Below are 22,912 nucleotides of genomic sequence, written 5' to 3' on the forward strand. Positions count from 1 at the left end.
GAAAAAGAAGAAGTTTCCTGCTGATCTGTCTGCGCCTTCAAGCCAAGAAGCTCCACGTATTATCTTCCCAAGTAGCATGACTGGCTCGAAGCCAAAGGTCACCACAACCGCTTCTGAACAGAAGAAAATGAGGGCTGCAGAGGCAGAAGCTCGAAAGAGGAAGAATATCGAAGCCTCTGATGCCGCTCCCTCCAAGAAGAAGCGCAAGACCAAGAAGAATCGGACTGCTCCCACAGAGCCCCTTATTGTTGAACCCATCTCAGTGATTCATCCTGCATCTGCACCCAAAAACTTCACATGACTGTGCATGAGCTTGCTTCCACAGAGGCTCCTGAAGCTGAAGATATTCCAGCAGCTGAACCACCGCTGCTGAAGACATTGGTCATCATGACAATGTTGAAGATGATGAAGTTCTTCCTCAGATCGAATACAATGTGGTATCATCGCCTGTTCGTACGAACAGCAAACTCATCAGCATTGGTCGTCCTCTGACGCCAATTACACAGGATGATTCATGGGCTGATCGCCCGCAAGAACAAGACTCCCCCAATACTCCCCTACAACAACAACAAGCGACCCCCAACGTGCAAGAAGAGGATGAAGACGTTCAGGCTCAGCCAACTCCATCATCTAAAGTGAAGCCAGCTCTTCGCAGGCTTCGCAGAGGACAAAGGCCCGAAATCCCTCTGTCGAGCGTTCCAGAAGGAGAAGTGCAACGTTCACCTGTTGCACGGCAAGTACTTTCTGAACCTGCTCCAACTGTGAACGTCTCCGAGTCTGAAGCACATGCTGCTGAAGATATTCCGACTGCATCAGCCAAAGAAAATCAAGAAGAAGTGCGTGTACCAACCCCCCCCCCCAGTGATTGAAGAAGAAGCAGTTCATGATCAGAACGTGTCTGTGCCCGACCCTCCTGTTCGTCAAGAGGAGGCTGAAAATGTTGAGGCTGCCACCACCAACGTCAATACAGCCAGTGACGTAGTCATGGCTGATGCTAATGTGAAGCCTACACTAACTGTGCCTGAAGCAAATGTGGCTACTGAACCTGAAGTCAATGAGGATGCTGCACCCGAAGCCAATGAGGATGCTGCACCTGAAGCCAACATGACAACTGCTCCCGAAGCACCTGTCGTGCAGCCTGCCTCCGATGTTGCCCCTGCTCCTGTTCCGCCTCCAAGGCCTCACACAATTGAGCAAGCATATAGTCATGGTCAGCTCACTACTGTCCGATGGCCTGTTCTGGTGCCTCCACCCTCTGCCTCAGGACCGCAATTTGACTATCATATTGAGCATAGGCCTCAAGTGCAGAAGCCAAAGCCCAGGTTGCCAAGGTTTCCAGGTACTGCCAACTCCCTCGGGTCCTTCAATGCTAATGGCTTCAAAAGCCACAATACCTTCTTTGACAGCGCCAAGAACCCCTACTCCAAGCCAAGAATATCATCAGATAGGTTCTGGAGCTATCAACAGAGAAGCTATTACTCATGCGTGTTATATGATCAAGGGCGCATTTTCCCTCATATGCGCCTTGACACTGAAGCCATTGCTGGACTGCCATGCTTAGAAGAAGCACTTGATTGCTTTCGAGATGCTGGTCTGCTCCACTTTGTGACAGACAAAGAACATTGGAATGAAGAGCTATTGCTTCAATTCTATGCCACTCTGCACATTCGCGGCTACAACAGAGACATCAAGACATGGGTTCTCGAGTGGATGACTGGAAATGTTCATCATGAAGCCAAAGCTATGGACATCATCGAGCTTACAGGGCTAGCCACTCCTGGAGAACTGTATGAACCTGACTGTCAGCTACACCGCAATGCTGTAGAGAGCATCTTTCATAAGCCAGAACCCAATATGAGCCAGATGCTGAGCATGATGAAGCCTTTGCCATCTGACGCTGAATATCCCACACATTTCTTTGTTGAAGACCTTGAGTATCTGCCTCGAACCATATATCATATCATCAGGCAAACTCTATGGCCAGTCAAGGGACACTCATCAGCGGCCAAGCTTGAAGGAACTATGAAGACTTTGGTCTTCTATATTCTCAATGGCATCAGCTTCAACACTCACGAATTCTTCATAAGACAACTTGCTGCCTCCGGTTCTGATCTCTTTGGTCTGAAGTTTTATGCTCCATGGGTCATGCGCCTTATCAAGCGCCACTCTACTGTCAACTATCAACCCTCTGCTCGCAATCATATAATATTTCTACCAGAAGTTGATATGTCAGTTGATGCTATATATTCTGACCCTGCCAAGACACCGCTTTGTCTTCAGAACATCGAGCACCAAAGCTTCACTCAGCCTATTGAAGGTGTTCCAGCAGCAACACGAATCTATCCATTTGCTGGTAACACTCGTCTGCCTCACAGAGCGTCCACTGAAGCCACTGAAAGCACCATTGCCCAAAGGCCTCGCAAGCGTTCTCGCGTTCTCAATGACCGAGAACTTCTTGTGGCCCTTCATCAGAAATAGGATAAACATCACTTTTGGCTCAAGAGACAGATGCAAAGCCTCTTGGTGGATGTCAATCGCATTCGCAACCTTGCCACCAAGAATGCCTTTGTTGCTCATGAAACTTGCCGGAGATCATGGAAGAGTTTGACCCTGCTTAGTGCTGGAGCAGATCTTCAAGACGATGGCTTCAATGAAAGATTTCAGTTTGACTACACTCCTCCATGGAATGCTGTCTTACGAAGAACTCCATCTCTTGAAGACTCTGAATATTCCTCCTCCACGGCAACAGTTAATGCCAGAGTGATCGATGATGAAGATGACGCTACTTGACCAGCTCCAACTACTGCGCGCATCGACACTGCACCAAGTTCCTCTGCACCGCCACCCAACGACAACAACCCTGCTGCTTCACCTACTCATCAAGAAGACGAGTAGATGCTCTATGTCTTCAAACCTTTTGGTCATTACTGACAAAAGGGGGAGAAGTGTATGAGTTGATAGTCTTCAAGCGGGTTCATATGGGCGGTTGCATTATATTTTGCTGCGTGCTTACAACTCTTGCATTTTGATACATTTGGTTCTTTGAGTTGTAACACCTAAACTTGATGGTCGTCTGCTACTTCTGCTACGTGTTTGCTTTACTCTGATGCGATGATAACTTCCGCACTTAGATCATCCTGCAGACGTCCATTTTTCATTATGCATGTCATTCTACTTGTTATATCATTTCATGCATGATGAATTATCTTCATAAGTTGAAGTGGATCTCCATAAGTACAACCTGCCATGTGCATTTGCAATCCAAAAGCAAATTATTAATATGCACATCTTCAGGGGGAGCCCTTGCTACTTATGAAGACAATTCCTATCCTTACAATTTCACATACTTTATCCCCGTTGAAAACTTCAACCAGTTTGTCATCAATCACCAAAAGGGGGAGATTGTAAGTGCATCTAGTGCCACCCCTAGTTGGTTTTGGAGTATTGACGACAAAGTTGGTTGAGGGACTAATGCGTTTGTGAGAATTGCAGGATAACGCAGGTAGTGTCCCTCATTGATTCGGTTTACCTACCGGAGATGACCCCTAAAAATGTATGAAGACATTGAAGACAATGGTGGTATGAGAAGATATTCATATTGAAGACTATGACATGAGAAGACATTACGTGAAGACAATGGAGCGCGAAGACTGTGTGGTTTCGTCGTTTCCTTTCTTCTTTGTTGAGTCATAGGAACCACCGTACTGTTAAGTGGGGTCCAAGTGAACTAAGTCAGAGTGACTGAAGTGATGCTCAACCCAAATCCTATGTCTTCGAGCGAAGACAATGAGAGCAAATCTTATCCAGAGTTGGATGAGTCAGCTTTGCTTGTAGCCCAAGTAAAGTTGTCGTGTGTGTTTGAAATCTGACCGTTGGAACACGTGTCAGTTCCTTAGTGACCCAGGGTCATTTTGGACAAATCAGGTCGGGTTGCCTGGTGGCTATAAATAGCCCACCCCCTACACCATAAATTGGTGGCTGCTCAGAGTTTGTATACGGCTTTTGTCGTTTGAGAGCAACCCACCTCGAAGCATTTGAGAGAGAGAAATCCTTGCGAGGACAAAGCCCAAACACCCAGAGCCAAAGAGTGTTAGGCATCACTGAAGTCTTTCTGTCTGTGTGACCTGAAGACTTATTACACTTGAGGACTGTGTATCCTCCAGCCGGTTAGGCGTCGCGTTCTGAGCATCCAAGAGTCATTGTGGATTGCCGAGTGAACGAAGTCTGTGAAGGTTTGGAAGTCTCCCTTGAAGACTTACCAGAGTGATTGGGCGAGGACTAAGTGACCTTAGCTGAAGGGGAATAAGGTGAAGACATGGTCTTCTGAGTTAAATCTCAGCCTCCCTAACCAGACGTACAGTTGTCACAGCAACTGGAACTGGTTCAACAAATCCTGTGTCCTCAACAAGCAACTGGTTCTATCTCTTCCCTCCTTTACTTTGAGTTTGTCTTCGTGAAGTCATTGCTTATTGTTTTATCCGATTGACTTCATTGTTTGACTATTATTGTTGATTGGCTTCATACTATCTTCCATCCTGATCCTACTACCCAGCTGCTATTAATCTTCAAATGTTAATGCTATTGCATACTTGATTATGGCTTGCTTGTTGTAGTTTATCTTCCGCTGCATATCAATTAGGTTGTTTCTATCATTTGTCCTCGAAACTCCCATGTTTTGAAGACTTTCCTAAAAATCGCCTATTCACCCCCCCCCCTCTAGTCGATAACTAGCACTTTCAAAGTGGGTGTCCAATAGGGATTATCCACTCTACTTATGGGGGCGTTCCCTATTGGACAACTATTGTAGTCGAGGCTTCATACCAAGCGTTGTCCACTCTACTTATGGGGACATCTATTGGACATCTATTGTAGTCGAGGCTTCATACCAAGATTTTGTGAGCAAGACGGACTATTGATGGGAAAGTAGAGTGGATAATCCCTAGCACAGGAGCGCCCCCATACCAAGCGGCGTGTCCCAGCGTTGGCACGTGTCGCACGTTGGTGCTTCTCCCACCAGAACGTTATTTTTCTAATTTTCTAGTTTTTTCGTTGTTTCACCTTTTTTTCCCTTTTCCCAGTTTTATCATCTTTTTCTTTTGTTTGTTTAATTATTTCGGTTTTTACATGTTAGGGGATGTGGAGCATAGTTGTGCTTGTGTGAAGCATAATTGTGCTTCTCACGTGAAAATCACGACTGTGCTTTCCAAAAAAGTGAAGCTTAATTGTGCTTCTGCGTGAAACTACAGTTGTGTTTTTGTGCTTCCCCAAAGTGAAACACAATTGTGCTTCCACGTGAAGCACAATTGTCCTCCTCCCGTCGCGTGGAAAAGCAAAATTGTGCTTCCACAACAAGCGAAGCATAGGTACGCTTCTCGCGTGAAAAAGCACAACAGTGCTTACCCAAAAGTGAAGCACACTTAGTATTGTTTTTGAAGCACTATTTAGTACAGTTTTGAAGCACAAATTTGTATAGTTTAAGAGCATAACTGTCGAAAGAATTCCCTAAAACCTATCAACATGAGATCTAGTTTTAAAGATCTCGACGCTAGAAATGCAAAGGTGAAAATGTTTTGTGATTTGCACACAGAGTTTGAAAGACAGATCGTTTAAATAATCGAATCAACAACAAAAACACACACAAATAGGCCCATCAATCTCCTCTGCGTGTGAAAAGAAATTTCACCAAAACTCTCTAATTGCAACAAGTCGTCCACATGCGATTCGTCATTTGTTACATCAGTGATTTTTGCAAAGGGTGCCCTTTATTTGCAAGGGGTGCCTTTATTTTATTATTATATATAGTGATTTCATGTCCTCACAAAAACAAAGAGGGGATTTCGCAGGAAAGGCCAGGTAATTACATGACATTATCATGGATGCCAAGCAGAGGTACCAACATAGTTTTTTTTATGGAAATCATGATAGTGGGCTGTTGGAGCATTTGGAACCAAAGGAATGGACTGAGTTTTGAGGGTATCCCATGCTCCATTTCTGAATGCAGACATGACTTTCGCAGGTCTTTCAAGTTAACCATGCTTAGAGCCAAGCCCAGTCTTAAGGATGGCATGTCATCCTGGATTGATAACATATGAATAATTGCCACTATTTTACTTTATAGTCTTTAGTCATTTTTCTTCCTACAGCTTGTATCTCTATGGTTGCACTCCCATCAACCATTGTAACATTGTGGTTACCCTTATATAATGAAAGTGACAAACAGTAGTTTTTTTTACCATACTGTATTATGGTAAAAAAAAAGGCCAGGTAATTACCCCTCTCTTCCACTATGACTAATACTTGAAAGAGACACGCACTCGTATGGTTCTCCGAAACTCCGATGGCTTTGTATTTTCTCAGCTTACAAATGTTTGTTTCACTGTAAAGATGCCCTGAAAGCGGAGGTTAGCGCGATTCTTGAAGGAGTATCTACGAGTGTGCAACGCTCTGATCTACCAATAGTGATCCAGTCAGGTAACTCAGCTGCTACCGTTGTGTTGACAGATGATTCGCTTGGCCTGTCTACCGATGGACATCTGATGATAGAGATCAAGAAGCCCCTTAGCTTCATGGGTTTGTTTCGCTGAAAATATATCGTAATCAAAATAGTGTTGCTCATAGTCTAGCTAATGTGGGGAGATCTGGAGGTAGCACCGCTTGTTGGTTGCATCGGATTCCAGACATTGCGAAAAAGCGTGTATTAGCTGACTGTAACGCTATTTATAAGGAATAAATCCTCTCTTCCATTGCTATTCCTATGCTGGTGGAACTCGCGCTCCACCTGTAGCGTGCCCACAGCGCGGGGCGGAGCGGGCAGCCCCAGCCCAGGGGAGCAGAGCACGCGCCACTAGTGCCGGTGCGCGACGTGCACGCGCGCGGTGACCGCGGCCCGCCCGTGACAAAATTTGCATCGGAGTGAAGCTCCAGACGTTCAAATGTACACATACACAGGAGGAACGGTACACCAATACATACGTACGCCATCTCTTCGAAACCCGCATCCATACTTTCGATCCCTCACTGGCCGGAGTCAGTTGTACAGCGAAAGGGACAGGTCCAGGCTAACACCGCCGCGGCGCCGCCCCGAGCAGGAGCCGCAAAGACTCGCCGCCGACGACGTCAGGAAGCTGCCCTGCTCGCTGACGTCGGTGCGGCACTGCCCCGCGCCGCTCCCGCCGAGGCGCCCCGAGTCCAGCTCCAGCGTCAACGACAGAGACGGCTCGCCGTCGGCCCGCTCCGCCGCCGTGCCCCTCGGCCTCCCGTGGCTGGCCGGCGCGACACCGTGGTGGCCATGGACTAGCTCGCCGCTCCGCTCCTGCAAAACGCAGCACTTCTGTCAGTGCCTCAGTGCACGCACGCACGCTGCCACCTATCGACTCAGCGACTAGCTGGTACAAGGACATGCATGGAGATTGGCGACGCGAGGCTCGACGGGCCACAAGGATCCACGCGCCGCGCGCGCATGCGACTCGTCCGAAGCGCTTTTGCAGCGGTGGGCCGGGCTCAGCGAGACGAGACGGGCTAGTAGACGGCTATACTTACCTCGCAGTAGGGTGCGAGGTCACCACCAGCACCACGCCTTGGCGCGGCGAGGTCCCGCTCCCGCTCCCGCGGCGCGGGCGTGCAGCCGGGGCAAGCGGATTGTTCGCCACCACCGCCTGCTGCAGGTGTGCGCTGCCATGTCCGGGAGCGCGGCGGCAGGTGGTGGCCCTGCTCGTGCGTCGTCGTCGTCGTCTGCATGCAGTGGGAGTAGTAGTATGCTTGGCCTGCAGCGGCGAGAACGTACGTGCCCGAGGTCACGTCCCTCTCGCATATTCCTTGGCCCCTGATGACCAAGTTTTTCTGTGGGCTCGCTCCTGACTCGTGTGCGGTCTCCATCTCGGATGGCCTGCATGGTGGCATAATTACTTTTCTTCAGTTTTATTTGGAATGTTGTAATACCTTTGCTAGTTGATTAAGCTGCACAGATACATAATTGAAAAATGTCCTAAATTCTAATTATATGAAAAGCTAGCTCACATATAACCAACATAGTGATTCCATTATTTCTTCAGCAGATTTTACATGCCTGAGTGGTGAGGTGAGGTGAGGTGAGCCTGGTAAGGAATTTGCGGAGTGTGTAAACATAAAAATACTACTCCCTCCGTTTCAAAATATTTGAAATTCTATCTTTGTCCCTAGACAAACTTCTTTAAGTTTGACCATGTAAGCCTGGTAAGTTTTATTATGAATATAATGAAATACAAAACTGATTCGGAGTTTCAGATGTTGCTATATTTTTCAATAGACTATAGCACTTATACATGCTTTTTTTTTTGCGGGTGACACTTGCTTATAAATGCTTGACTTAGGAGAAACCTAAAACTTCAAATATTTTGAAATGGAGGGAGTACTTTTTCGCTTGCGTCATTAAAATAGGTATACAAACTTGATGCCAATTTAAACAAATATTTTAGTTTTTTCGAAAAACTCCAGAAGCATTTTTTGGGTTATAAAAACTGGATTGGGGGTAAAGGGATCTCACATATGATTATCTAGGGAGTTGAGTGAAGCAATAAATTTTGGAAATAAATGTAAGCTAAACCACACAGTAGTAGTTTATAAAGGGAAATGGATTTTTTTAAATAATATAATGAGAAAAAAGAGGTAGTGATGATGTGACCAAAGTAGGCTGGTCAATAATTCTTCACTCCGCATATTCCTACCAGAGTGCACCAGTATACTACAGTCTGTGAAAGCTACCTCACTTTCTACTTGTAGGCATGCAAACGCCCATGTACCAAACATCAGCACAGTATGCATCTCTAGGCATCCTAGGTAGGAATATGTGATGGAGCCCTCATGCAGCAAGCATGCAAAAGGAATGCAAAGTTTGTGCAGTGCCAACACAGGTGTTGCTGTTCTCTTGTCATCATGCATTCATTCAGTCATGTGAGAGGTGAAAGAATCAAGGAATGGTTCATGATGTGACTGATGGGCTAGGGATATTGGCAAAACAATGGATCGCAAGAGAGAGAGAGAGAGGAAAGGCAATGACCTTTTCAGTTGGGGGTGGTGGAGCAGTGACCCCTTTGTATGCTTTGTAGAGTGGCACCTGCAATAGGGTCCATCACAGTACTCACTATGATGATGAACTTGCTGCATATCTGTCCAAACTTCCATGCCTCCTCCTGCGAATGTGTGCTCCTGATCCATTTGCTGAATGCCTGGCCATCACAAGAAAAGAGATTGGTAGAACTGCTTAGGCTTTTGGCTCATTGCTGCATGCATGCATGCATGGAGAATAAAAGTACCACCTTCTTGTAGCATTTAATTAATTGTGGCTTTTCTTTAGGACACAACGAATGTGCAGATGGCTGTTTAGAAGTGTGCCTGCCAGGCATGCATGCATGCACATGTATCTATGACATGAGAATGAGCCTAATGATGCACTTCCATGTAGCAGCTTATTGCAGCAAGAAGAGAGGAAAATTATATGTTGTTTTCTTTGACAATTTATTAATCAGGCTACTATTAGCCAGATTGAAGTGTATGTGCACATTATCTTGGGCATGCACACACAGTTATACAGATATAAAAAGTTGATGATGATTACAGGAACAAGACTAATCTTCTCATATTACTGCGTACCTTGCATCATGTCAAGATCATTACCTCTCATGTTCCTGTACATCTGTTTTTAACAAGCACACACAACATATCAACCACACACCAAGAGAGGATAACATTGCACACAGACCTGCAGTAAGCATCGTCAAGCGCATGCAAACCTGTAGATGGCTCTTGACATGAGATATGGTGAGCCCTGCCACCCCCATCAGCTGCAAAACTCTCTTAGGTGTAGCCCCTGAAGAATCGTCCGCACGCATTGCACAAGCAAAATACCAGCAGTTAGCAACAGCTAGCCAAGCTTGAGCACAACAAAAACAAGAGAGAAAGCAAGCAAAGAGATGAAGTGAGCTTAGAGGGGTATGCTTGCTGCCTATACGTACTGTACTGGCCTCCAAGAGTGTGTATGGCGTGGACGAAGCAGCGGTGGAGGTCGGGCGTCCATCTCAGTCGAGGCACCCTGGACCTGTTGTACTGCCTCACCCCTTCGACCCTCTGATCTCTTCCGGCCGCCATTGTCATGTCCCAAGATCACCTTGGAGACAACTCTGGCTTCTTCACTCTTCAGAGCTAGCTAGCTAGGCACTCCTATCCTACCAGGCAGCACACTACTCTCACTCTAGTCTATGCAGACGCTTGCACCTGCACGCATGGGACCAAAACTTGCATATGAACTCCAGCACTCGACAAAGCGAGGAGGTTCTCCATAAATAACCAGTGCAGTTTGTTCCTTGCATGACAGAGAAATGTGTGTGTGTGTGTGTGTGAGACAGAGGAGGGAGAGAGATAGAGAGAGAGCGAGGGGGAGGGGCAGGAAGAGACAAAAGGTTGGAGACAAAACAGCTGCTCAGGCGTCTTCAGATGTGATCATGCCATTTGCCGCAGAGGGGGGGGGGGGGGGGGGGGGGGGGTAATTATGAGATTGGGGCAGAGGTGTTGACCCCAAGCACACAACAGGACGCGAGGAAAGGGAAGCATGCTGCATGCCCAAGTACCTCGCCGCTGACACCCGCCTGCCCTGCCGCGCCTCGCTTGCTCCTCTCTCGGTCCATCTGGACTCACTGCAGAATGTGTTCCTAGTACATAGTAGTACCAGTACCTGGGGTTAACACGCCATTAACCGAATACTTAGAGCTCAATTCACGAGCGCAACATCGCCGGTGCAGGGCAAAGAGATTCAGACACCGATGCTCCCGAACGTAAACTTGAGACTGGAGAGAGCATGAACGATGTTCAGCAGTCAAAACAAGAACAGAAAGTGTCTAAGAACCACTGAAGTGGTGCTCATCTTGTCATCCATCCCAAGTGGGTAGAAAATATAGGTCTCGTGGACGGAAAACAGTGCGGGTTGGTTGGGCGGGCGCTTGTGAAAATTCCTTTTGCATGCCTGACTCGGCACAGAGTTCTACAGTGCGCGCCTCTGGTTGGTGTTTTTTTGAGCCTGGGTTATGAGAGAAGTTACTGTGGGTTTTTACATGGTAATGCTGAGAGAAAGTACATCACATACCGGCAAACACTGCGTTGCATGCGGTTTGATTGCAGTCTGCTACACTCAGCATTCAATATCGATCGTTTCCAGTCTGAAAAGTTGTTGGTGCAGCAAGGATCAACGAGACCACCACAGATCAAGTTAACACCATTGACGCCAGTTAACTAATCAGTCGGTGCTACTTAGTATTGATGATGGTGCAAGTAATATCTGCCTGGCTTCATCCTTGGGTTTCACATGCCTTGTATATTGTCAGATTAACAAGATATAAAATAAAACCAAGGCCTTGACGGCTTGACCTCTAAAACGACGGAGGACGTAGAAAACTGAAACGAGAGCATAAATACAGACAGGAATGAAAAGAAACCAGTTTTTTCCCTCACTAGTCACTATTGCAAATGTCTAGGTTTCGACAGTCCATTTTATGACGGAATTTTTAGCTTCTACTTATATGTCAAAATTCTCAAGATTCGACAAGCAGCTTGCGCACTCGAGGTGGTTTTAACGATGACGTGGCAGTGATTGCGCAGGTGTTCCAGCTCAGCCATCATAGAAGATTTGAAAATCAATCAGGAAAATGAGTCGAAAGAAAACATAAAAATTGGGAGAAGTAAGGTAAAGTCAGCTATCTGAAAAAAGGTTCATAAATAAATCTGGAAATTTTAGACAAATATGAAAATTGAAAATTTATGTAAAGTAGATCCTTTGAAATGATTAAAAAAATTAAAAAAGGGGAAGATCCCCGGCCTCTGCATCAGAAGGATGTATACGGCCACATTTATTAAAAAGCAAATAAGTTTAACATAGGTCTTGAAGTCTCTAAATGAACGAACCAAAAAAGCTCACAAAGAGCAGAAGGGTAAAAGTAAAGCCACAACCGGCTGGCAAAAGAAAGATAGGAAAACTAATTGCCTATCCTAATACATGACCACCATCCAAACCGGTTGAAAATAGCCCGAGCTACTATCTCCCATCGGATAGATCCAGTAACCAAACACTCTCTGACCTCCGTCAGAGTGAGTAGCGAACACATCCGGATCAACGCAGTGGCTCGGAAGATAACCTGCAAAAAATGAGTATTAGTTGTTCTGTTAAAAACCAAATCATTTCTGCAGTTCCAGACTGCCCATAGTAAAGCACATACTCCTACACGAATGTGTCTTGCTGTTTCGGAATCTATCCCGTCAAGTCACGTCCCAAATAACGTGTTGATATTATTCGGAGGAGTAATATTAAAAGCTATGTGAACAGTCTGTCATAAAATTTTCGCCATCGCACAGTCCAGAAAGAGGTGTTTGATGGATTCATCCCGGTCACAAAAACTACATCTTGTAGAACCAATCCAGTTGCATTTTGTCAAGTTGTCCTTAGTTAAAATGACTTGTTTGTGTACAAACCACATAAACACTTTAACTCTCAAAAGTACTTTGACATTCCAAACATGTTTCGAACTAGGAATGAAGCTAGAGTTGATAACATCCAGATACATGGATTTGACCGTAAACTCTCCATTCCTAGTTAGCTTCCAGCACAACTGGTCTGGTCGTTGAGAAAGCTGCACATCCATCAGTCGTCTCACAAGATGGAGCCAAGCTTCCCAACGGGTTCCAACTAGTGTTCTCCTGAATTGGATATTAAGAGGAGTGGACCGAAGTACCGTCGCAATGAAAGCGTCTCTTCGTTGAACAATGCTATAAAGGAAAGGATATTGAAGCGCGAGGGGTGTTTCCCCTAGCCATGTATCCTCCTAGAATCTCGTAGAGGTACCGTTTCTGATTATAAACTTTGTCCCGTTAAAAAAGACTGATTTAACTGTCATCAGTCCTTTCCAAAAAGGCGAGTCCGTCGGCCTCACTGTCACCTGGGACAAAGTTTTGGAATGAAGGTACTTATAACGCAGAATCTGCGCCTACATGGCCTCCATCTCTACAGATAGCTTATACAACCACTTGCTGAGACAACATCTGTTCTTAACCTCAAGATTTTCGACACCTAGACCCCCTTGGTCTTTCGGTCAACAAACAATATCCCATTTAGCGAGTCTATACTTTCTCTTTAGGTCATCACTCTGCCTGAAGAAGCGGGATCGATAAAAGTCCAGTCTTTTCCGAACTCCAACTGGTACCTCAAAAAAAAGACAAGAGAAACATAGGCATACTCGTGAGTACCGAATTAATGAGAATTAATCGGCCCCCATATGACATCAGCTTGCCCTTCCAGCAGCTCAGTTTCTTTTCAAATCGATCATCAATACACTTCCATTCTCTATTTGTTAGCTTACGATGGTGAATTTGTATACCCAAATACGTGAAAGGTAATGCCCCCAGTTCACACCCGAACAATTGTTTGTACGCCTCTTGTTCCTCAATGGCTCTTCCGAAGCAGAACAGTTTGCTTTTCTGAAAGTTAATCTTTGCCCTGGTCAATTGTTCGAATAAGCATAACACTAGCTTCATATTTCTCGCTTTTACCAAGTCATGCTCCATGAAGATTATAGTATCATCGGTGTACTGTAGGATAGACACACCTCCATCAACTAGATGAGGTACCAGGTCACCTACTTGACCAGCATCCTTTGCCCTTCCTATTAGAATTCTCAACATGTCGACTACTATGTTGAACAGAATAGGTGACATTGGATCTCCTTGTCTCAGGCCCTTATGTAAGGGCATTCTTATCCCTCAGTAGTTTTGGTGATTGATGACAATGCCTTTGCGGACTAATCATGTGTATTGAGCTTTTTAGATACATCACGACTAAACACAAGACGATTTGATGCCCCTCGAAGAATATTGAAGACGGCGTTTCTCTACGGTTCGGTTCGGTGGAGTTGAGTCGTAGGAAAGCCGTACTATTAAGAGGGGGTCTGCTTTGGAAAGGTTTGGGTGGAATCTCAGGTACACATTCCCTTTTGCACCGCCTTTCCTCGAGCTCCTTGGAGTGTTCCTCCGTCTCACCTTGTCTCTGCGAAATGAAGGCCTCCGTGTTGCTCTTCTCAGGCTAGCGGTAGTACTGCTCTTCTGAGCGGTACTACCGCAGGAGCCAGCGGTAGTACCGGGCTCCGGCACGGTAGTACCGTAGGCTCCCACGATAGTACCTCTCCGCAGAGCGGTAGTACTGCGAGCGCTGGTCTGGCACCGCTGCTCAAGCGGTAGTAGGCGCGGATGTAATTTTTTACATCCGCGCTCCACGCGGTAGTACCGTGCTGCGGCGCGGTAGTACCGTGACGCCAGGCCAGGTTCAGTAGCAGGAGAGGAGGTAGGGTCGGATGTAATTTATTACATCCGCACCCTTCACGGTAGTACCGCACCCTTGGTCGCGGTAGTTCCGTGTCGGATTTTTGCACAACAATTTCTCAGCGGAGGTAGTTACAGATGTAATTTTTTACATCCGTGCCTACCGAGCCTGGCCTGCGGCTGTCTTGCGGTAGTACCGCATGGGGTCGCAGTAGTACCGCACCTGCGGATCTACCGTGCCCTGTCCGTGCTCCTTTATTCAGGTCTGGGCTCTGCCGCGCCCACGGTAGTACCGCGGTCCACCGCGGTAGTACCGCAGGCCCGTGCGGTAGTACCGCGCCTGTGGTGCGGTAGTTCCATGGGTCGCGGGCAGAGTGGTGGGTAACGGTTGGAATTGTCCCCCCACTATAAAAGGGGGTCTTCTTCTCCAAGAAGACTCACCTCTTCCAACCCTAAACTCCATTATTGCTCCAAGCTCCATTTTCGGCCGATCTCTCTCCCTAGCCAATCAAACTTGTTGATATGCTCGGGATTGGTTGACAAGGGCCCGATCTACACTTCCACCAAGAGATATTCGATCCCCCCCCACAAATCCCTAGCGGATCTTGTTACTCTTGGGTGTTTTGAGCACCCTAGACGGTTGAGGTCACCTCGGAGCCAAAGTCCATTGTGGTGAAGCTTTGTGGTGTCGTTGGGAGCCTCCAATTAAGTTGTGAAGATTGCCCCAACCTTGTTTGTAAAGGTTCGGTCGCCGCCTTCAAGGGCACCAATAGTGGAATCACGGCATCTCGCATTGTGTGAGGGCGTGAGGAGATTACGGTGGCCCTAGTGGCTTCTTGGGGAGCATTGTGCCTCCACACCGCTCTAACAGAGACGTACTTCCCTTCAAAAGGAAGGAACTTCGGTAACACATCCTCGTCTCCACCGGCTCCACTCTTGGTTATCTCGTGCCTTTACTTGTGCAAGCTTATTTGTGTTGTTTACCTTGCTTGCTTGTGTGCTAGTTGTTATTGCATCATATAGGTTGCTCACATAGTTGCATATCTAGACAACCTACTTTGATGCAAAGTTTAAATTGGTAAAGAAAAGTATTAAAAAGTGTTAGTTGCCTATTCACCCCCTCTCTAGTCAACTATATCGATCCTTTCAATTGGTATCAGAGCCTCGTCTCTTTATTAAGGACTTTGCCGTCCGAAGAGTATGGTTGACACCACAAACAGTGTGGAGGAGCACTCCGGTGTGAATCCTACCTCGTCTACGGCCGATGGGGGAACCACGGTCTCTCGTGAGGAATTCAATGTGGCTTTAGACACATTGAAAACCTCCATGACGACCGAGGTTGAAAGCATGTTTACTAAATTCTAGAAGGACTTAAACTGTCTACCTCGCCGATGAAAGTGGGTGATCCCACTAACAAGGTGACGGATGCTACCTCCGACAAGGGGGAAGCTAATAGTGAAAAGGGTCCTTCTACTAGTGGTAGAAATGGCACCGGCATCTATGCCCATGTGGAACCTCCAACTTGTGGTGGACCGATTCCCTCTACTCATTTAAATCATGCCAGTCCTCCTCCTAAGATTGTGAAAAATGAGGATTTTGATTCTTGGGTGTATCGCTTCAAGCGTCATTTAAAGCATGTGAATACTAATCTTTGGAGAATCATTGAAGAAGGTTTCTATCCACATGACCCAAGCAACTTCACCCCTAGAGAAGCCATGGATAATCAATTCAATGAGAATGCTCTCTTCATCATCCAAGAGGCAATTCTCCCTGAAGATATACCTCATCTTCGACCCTACGCCAAGGCCAAAGACACGTGGCATTGCATTGTGTCTCTCTATCGAGGAAGTGCGAGGATTCAACGCTCCAACTATGAAGTGGTGCAAGATGAAGCCGATGAGTTTGCTATGAAGGAAGATAAAGAACCCCGTGAGCTCTTTCGGAGAGTAACCAAGATTGCGGTCTCGCTCCGAGATCATGGGATCAAGGACACGGATGACAATGGGATCAAACGCAAGTTCCTCAAGGCCATGATGCCCTACAACAAGGCCATGTCCTCCGTCATTCATCAAAGACCGGACTTCCACTCCATGACCTCAAGTGAAGTGTTGGATGAGTTCGTTGCAATGATCATCTTGGACAAGACCGTCGATAATGCGGTGCTCCGGTCTCAAAGGGCAAAGAAGCCCAACCTTGCCTTGAAGTCCAAGGTTATTGTGGAAGAAGAGGAAGAAGAGAAAGATGAGGAGAGCAACCCCGAAGATACAAATATGATTATCACGAGCACATGACTCTCGCTTCAAGGCAATTTTAGAGCAAGAAGAACTCAAGACCCAATTTCAACAAGAACAACTCAAGTGGCTTCAAGAGCAAGCAACGAGTTAGAACTTGTTACAACTATGGCAATGTGAGCCATTTCGTTGCGGATTGTCCTTACGAGAAGCGGGAAGACAATGGTGGCAAGCTCATCCGGAAAGACAAATCCAAGTCTTTCCCCAACGAGAACAACTTCACCAAGAAGACTCCTACTCGAGGGTTGGTGGTTCAAGAGGAATACCGTGATGATAATGATGATGATGATGAAGATAGTGAAGCAATGGCCATGGCATCCGTTGCTATTGCCACAACTCCCCGGATGTCTCTCTTCGATTCACCCAACGAGAACATCACCGCCAAGTGCCTCATGGTTAAAGCCACCAACAAGGTAACCCCCAACATCAAAACCACCATTATTCCTAATCCCTCTTTGACGGTTGGCATTGATGATAGTAAGGGGTCTAATGAGGAAGTAAATGAATTTGAGTCCTTTATGAGTAAGCTCAAGGGCAAATCCAAGAAGCACTTTGTTGCTCTCTTGGAACAACTTGGTGAAGCCAATGACATGATCGAGGCTCACGAAGAAACCATCTCTAAGATGGAAGGTCATAGTCGTGACTATGCCGATGAGATATCGGATCTCTCTAATGCTCTTGAGGAAGAGCGTGGGCATCATTTGGCTCTTGAGCAGTCACAAAACGATGACCATGCCAAGTTAAAGAAAGATCTCGATCATGCTCTTGTTGTGTCTCATGTGCTAACTTCCAAGAAGGCTAAACTTGGGGTTGATCATGCTAGACTCAAGGAGGAGTTTGATGTACTTGACAAGGCCCACAAGGTCTTGAAGGGTGCTCATGCTAACCTCAAGGAGTCTCATGCTCAAATCCAAGTTAAGCTAATCAAGGAGAAGGCCACCTTTCCTCACATGGTCTTAATTGATAATGCAAATTCTACTAACCTGTGTTGTGAGCATGTGCATCTTGTGGAGGAGAATGCCAAGTTGAAGGAACAACTCGAGAGAGGCCTTGTGTCATGCATACAAGGTGAGAAGAACCTAAATGACCTTTTGAGCAATCAAAAGGAAGTTGTGGCCAAGGAGGGAGTTGGGTTCTCCCCCAAGTCCAAGAATAAGAGGAAGAACGAGAAGAAGAATGACAAGACCAAACGACCTCCCCCGCTTAAGCAAACCTTTGTGAAGGAGGGAGAGGGTGCTCCTAAGGAGAAGAAGAACAATGTGAAGAGTGGTGATGCCAAAAAGGGCAAAGCCATCTCTTCCAACAAAGCCGGCGACTTTAACCCTTCTTATGTGTTGTGCCGTGCTAGTGATGGGCATGTTTATGCTAAATTTGTTGGTTCTTCTTATGAGTACATTGAATGGTCTATTTGGGTTCCTAAGACCCTTGTTACTAACATCAAAGGACCCATTCCTAAATGGGTACCTAAAACCAAGCACTGATCTCTTGTAGGTGTTTGCTTCCGGTGGGGGATCATGGTTGCTCGATAGTGGAGCAACAAATCATATGACCGGAAGCAAGGAGTTGGTGGTGGACGTGCACAAGATCCCATCTATGCCCACCAACGTCGAGTGGGGTGATGCCTCGTCTTCTAAGGTATTGGGTCTTGGCAAGGTTGTCATTTCTCATGATCTAACGATCGAGAAAGTCATGCTTGTCGAGTCCCTTGCATTCAATCTTCTTTCCGTTCGTCAACTTGCACTCATGGGTTTTGCCACCTTCTTTGATATTGATACCGTGGCCCTCTTGTGGAGCAAGACTCTTAAAGTAGCCTTTGTTGGGCATGTCGAGAACGGTCTCTATGTGATTAACTTTTCGGAGCGACCCACTAAGACCGCGACATGCCTAATGGCTAAAGTTGATGTGGGATGGCTTTGGCATCGCCGTTTAGCCCACGTCAATATGAGATCTTTGCAAAGTCTTCTCAAGGGGGACCATGTCCGTGGACTAACAAATGTTAGTTTTGCCAAAGATCGTGCTTGCAGTGCTTGTATCGAAGGGAAGCTTCATGAGAAGGCTCACCCTCCCACGACTATCATCTACTCGAAGAGACCCTTGGAGCTCCTTCACATGGACCTCTTTGGGCCTCCATCCTTTGATAGTCTTGGGGGAAGAAAGTATTGCTTGGTGATTGTGGATGATTATTCAAGATACACTTGGGTATATTTCTTCAAGAGGAAGAGTGAAACTCAACAAACCGTCATCGACTTTGCAAATGAAGCTCAACGCCAACATGATGCAAAGATCTTGACAATAAGAAGTGACAACGGCACCGAGTTCAAGAACTACACCTTGGATGAGTTCCTTAGTGATGAGGGGATCAAGCATCAATATTCTGCTCCATACACCCCTCAACAAAATGGTGTTGCGGAGAGGAAGAACCGGACGTTGATGGATGCGGCAAGGACCATGATGGCGGAGTTCAAGTCTCCATACAACTTTTGGGCCGAAGCCATCAACACAGCATGTCATGCATCAAATCGGCTCTATCTTCGCAAAGGCTTGAACAAGACTCCTTATGAAATACTCACCGGTAACAAGCCCAACCTCAAGTACTTCCGGGTGTTCGGGTGTAAGTGTTTCATTCTCAAGAAAGGTGTTCGTTTGTCTAAATTTGAGGCTAGAGCTTATGAGGGCATATTTGTTGGTTATGCTTCAAACTCTCATGCTTACCGTGTCCTCAACAAGTCCACCGGACTCATTGAGGAGACGTGTAACATGGAGTTTGACGAGAGTAACGGCTCCCAAGTGGAGCAAAGTGGTACTTGTGATGTAGGTGATGAAATTCCTCCCCAAGCCATAAGAAGAATGGGTATTGGTCATATCCTACCCATTGAGGAACCCCTTGTGGCCGAAGGAGAAGGACAATGCTCCACTCAAGTGGAGCCATCACCAACCCAAGACCCACACGCTTCCGAAGAACAAAGTGAAGGCCCTCAACCTCGTGAACAAGACCAAGGGCAAGATCAACCTCAAGATGGTGGTGATCCACCAAATGATGCCCAAGGTCAAGTTCTCCCCCTCGAGCAAGTTCAAGATCAAGAGCAAGCTCAAGATCTCGAACAAGCTCAAGACGGCGCTCAAGATAATCAAGTTGATCCTCCTCCTTCCACATCCGAGGAGGAATTAGAGCGTCGTGCCGCGAAGATTGCTTCCAAGCTCACCACCAAAGGCCATCTCATGGAGAATGTGGTTGGAAGCCTAAGAAAGGGGGTAAGCACTCGTAGACAATTAGCAAACTATTGTGAACATCACGCGTTTGTCTCTTGTGTTGAACCCCAAAAGGTCTATGAGGCGCTCGAAGATTCAGATTGGCTCAATGCCATGCATGAAGAACTCAACAACTTCGAGTACAACAAGGTGTGGAGATTGGTGCCAAGGCCGTCGGGGAACCACAACGTCATTGGAACCAAGTGGATTTTCAAGAACAAGCAAGACGCTCATGGGAACATCATTCGCAACAAGGCAAGATTGGTAGCACAAGGCTACTCCCAAGTCGAGGGTATCGACTATGGTGAAACCTTTGCTCCCTTTGCTCGCCTTGAATCCATTCGTTTGTTGATTGCTTATGCTTCCCATCACAACTTTAAGTTACAACAAATGGATGTGAAAAGTGCTTTTCTTAATGGTCCTATTAATGAGTTGGTTTATGTCAAGCAACCCCCCGGGTTCGAGGATCCCTACTTCCCGGATCATGTGTATCAACTCGATAAGGCACTCTATGGCCTTAAACAAGCCCCACGTGCGTGGTATGACCACCTTACCGAGTTGTTACAAGATCGTGGATTTGAAGTTGGGCAAATCGATCCCACTCTTTTTACTAAGAAGGTCAAAGGGGAGTTGTTTGTATGCCAACTATATGTTGATGATATTATCTTTGGTTCCCCTAACAAAGCTTTCAATGAGGAATTTGCCGCTCTCATGACCTCTAAGTTCAAGATGTCTTCGATGGGAGAGTTGAAGTTCTTCCTTGGTTTTGATATCAAACAAAGAAGAGAAGGTACCTTCATCAACCAAGCCAAATACACTCAAGACATGCTAAAAAGATTCAAGCTAAGTGATGTCAAGCCGGCTTCTACTCCAATGCCTACCAAGTGCCAACTTGACATTGATCCCAATGGTAAAGCGGTGGATCAAAAGGTATATCGCTCCATGATTGGATCCTTGCTTTACCTTTGTGCATCTAGACCGGATATCATGTTGAGTGTGGGAATTTGTGCACGGTTTCAAGCCGCACCGAAGGAAAGCCACTATGTGGCGGTCAAGCGAATCTTTCGATATTTGGCTCATACCCCAAACTTTGGCTTATGGTACCCAAGAGGAGCAAACTTCAAGCTTGAAGGATTTACGGATTCCGATTGGGCGGGAGACAAAGTGGATAGGAAGTCCACTTCCGGAGGGTGCCAATTTCTTGGTTGCTCTTTGGTGAGTTGGTCTTCCAAGAAGCAAAGTTGTGTGTCTCTCTCGTCCACCGAAGCGGAATATGTGGCGGCCGGTAGTTGTTGTGCACAACTCCTATGGATGAGGCAAACTTTAAAGGAATACGGTGTCATTTGTGACAAAGTGCCTCTTTGGTGTGACAATGAAAGTGCCATCAAGATTTCTCTCAACCCGGTGCAACACTTCAAGACGAAGCACATTGAGATTCGGTATCACTTCATCCGGGATCATATTAGGCGAGGGGAGATCGAGCTCAAGTATGTTAACACTCATGATAACCTTGCAGATATTTTCACGAAGCCCTTGGATGAAGCAAGATTTCGCGAGTTAAGGCATGAGCTAAATATCATTGATTCAAGCAATGTGACTTGAGCCCGTGCACACCCCACCTCACTCAACTTGTTGTCTAGTTTAGGTGTAGGCATGGACATAGGGGGAGTGTTGTTCTCAATGAACTTTTCCTCCCCTCATTATGCATAAATTGATCAACTCTTTCACATTAGCCATTTTTGATGGTACTTGTGCTTCAAAGACGAGTTTTGGTCATGGACCCAAGGATAATTCTTCGCGGTGCCATACCAATTGACTCAAACATAGGTGGCTCCGGCCACCGCCCTTCCTTGGAGAAGTTGTGTCTCGTAGTTGGTCTTCGTTGTCGTGTGGCTTCCTCTTCTCCTTGGCGTGTTTGAGTCGGTGTTTGTGTTCGCCTCTTTGTTGGTTGGTGTTTCCCCGGAGGTTGTTTTGCTTTTTTCTCTCTTGAGTTCTAGCACTTTCTTGGTTTACGGTACTACCGTGGTGCGCCACGGTACTACCGCAGGAGTTGGTGGGTCTCTGTCTAGTGCGTGGCCCTCCAGGGGCACGGTACTACCGCTACTTCCGTGGCAGAAATTTTTTACTGCCGCTGAACGAGCGGTACTACCGCCCAGCATGCGGTACTTCCGCCTGGGCGGTACTACTGCAATGACCCGCGGTACTTCCGTGCCCACGTGAGCGGGTGGGGGTTAAGAGAGGGACAGGGGGAGTTCTAACTCCCCCATACCCATGCATCTATATTCCCCGCCCTGTCTCTCTCTCCTGACCAAGAACGGCGCCGAAGGCCTTCACCGGATCTCCGTCTCCGGCCGCTCTTCTCAGATTCCGACCGGTGAGATCGTTCCCCACCTAGCCCTCTTGCCATGGACCCAGGTTTTTCCCCAAGTGCCTCTCCTTTTTGTCCTTCCTTGTGCTTTTAGGTTTTGGGGAGATGCATGTGGTGTTCTTGAGATTTTTGGCAAAATCTGTGCAAGTGGGATTCGTTGAAGAGTGGTAGTGTAGTTGCATGCTCTTTGGATAGTCAAAATAGTTCCGTTTGATCAACGGTAGTATCGAAGTTGTCGTGCGGAGGTTCTAGATCCAGATCCGCGATCCTCTGTGGCGGTTTTCGATCCGTGCGGTACTACCGCTCCTCCTGGAGCGGTACTACCGCAGCCTCACCTGGTTCTGACGCTCCGCGGTACTTCTGCACCTTGGTGCGGTACTACCGCTTGGCGTCCGGAAGTAAAAAATTACTTCCACCCCATGCGCAGTACTACCGTGCTACCCCGGCATGGTACTACCGCAGCTGGAGCAGATGTAATTTTTTACATCCGTAACCTTGCCCGGTACTACCGTAGATTCATCATGCGCCCTTTTGTTTTGTCCAAATCGCATGTTTTGTGTTTCTTTCGGTTTGGTTTTGATCCGTCTGTTCCCATGCGTGTTTTTGTGTCTTTGTGTCTAGGTGGTGGCTCCGGTTTTGCTCGTCGCTCGAATCCCAACCGTGACACAGGGTC

General features: G+C 46.7%; 1 protein-coding gene across 1 annotated transcript; it reads right to left on the reverse strand.

Moving 5' to 3' along the window:
• Positions 1-6,947: 6,947 nt before the first annotated feature.
• LOC123091694 (myb family transcription factor MOF1-like) lies at positions 6,948-10,335 on the reverse strand. The gene is made up of 6 exons (XM_044513298.1): positions 9,990-10,335; positions 9,768-9,844; positions 9,628-9,670; positions 9,035-9,203; positions 7,540-7,885; positions 6,948-7,312 (listed from the first exon to the last, which is right to left on the reverse strand). The coding sequence occupies exons 1-6, from the start codon at positions 10,126-10,128 to the stop codon at positions 7,028-7,030; spliced, it is 1,059 nt and encodes a 352-aa protein (XP_044369233.1). The 5' UTR covers positions 10,129-10,335; the 3' UTR covers positions 6,948-7,027.
• Positions 10,336-22,912: the final 12,577 nt, after the last annotated feature.

Source organism: Triticum aestivum, chromosome 1B (assembly GCF_018294505.1).
Source record: "Triticum aestivum cultivar Chinese Spring chromosome 1B, IWGSC CS RefSeq v2.1, whole genome shotgun sequence".
Classification (NCBI taxonomy): domain Eukaryota; kingdom Viridiplantae; phylum Streptophyta; class Magnoliopsida; order Poales; family Poaceae; genus Triticum; species Triticum aestivum.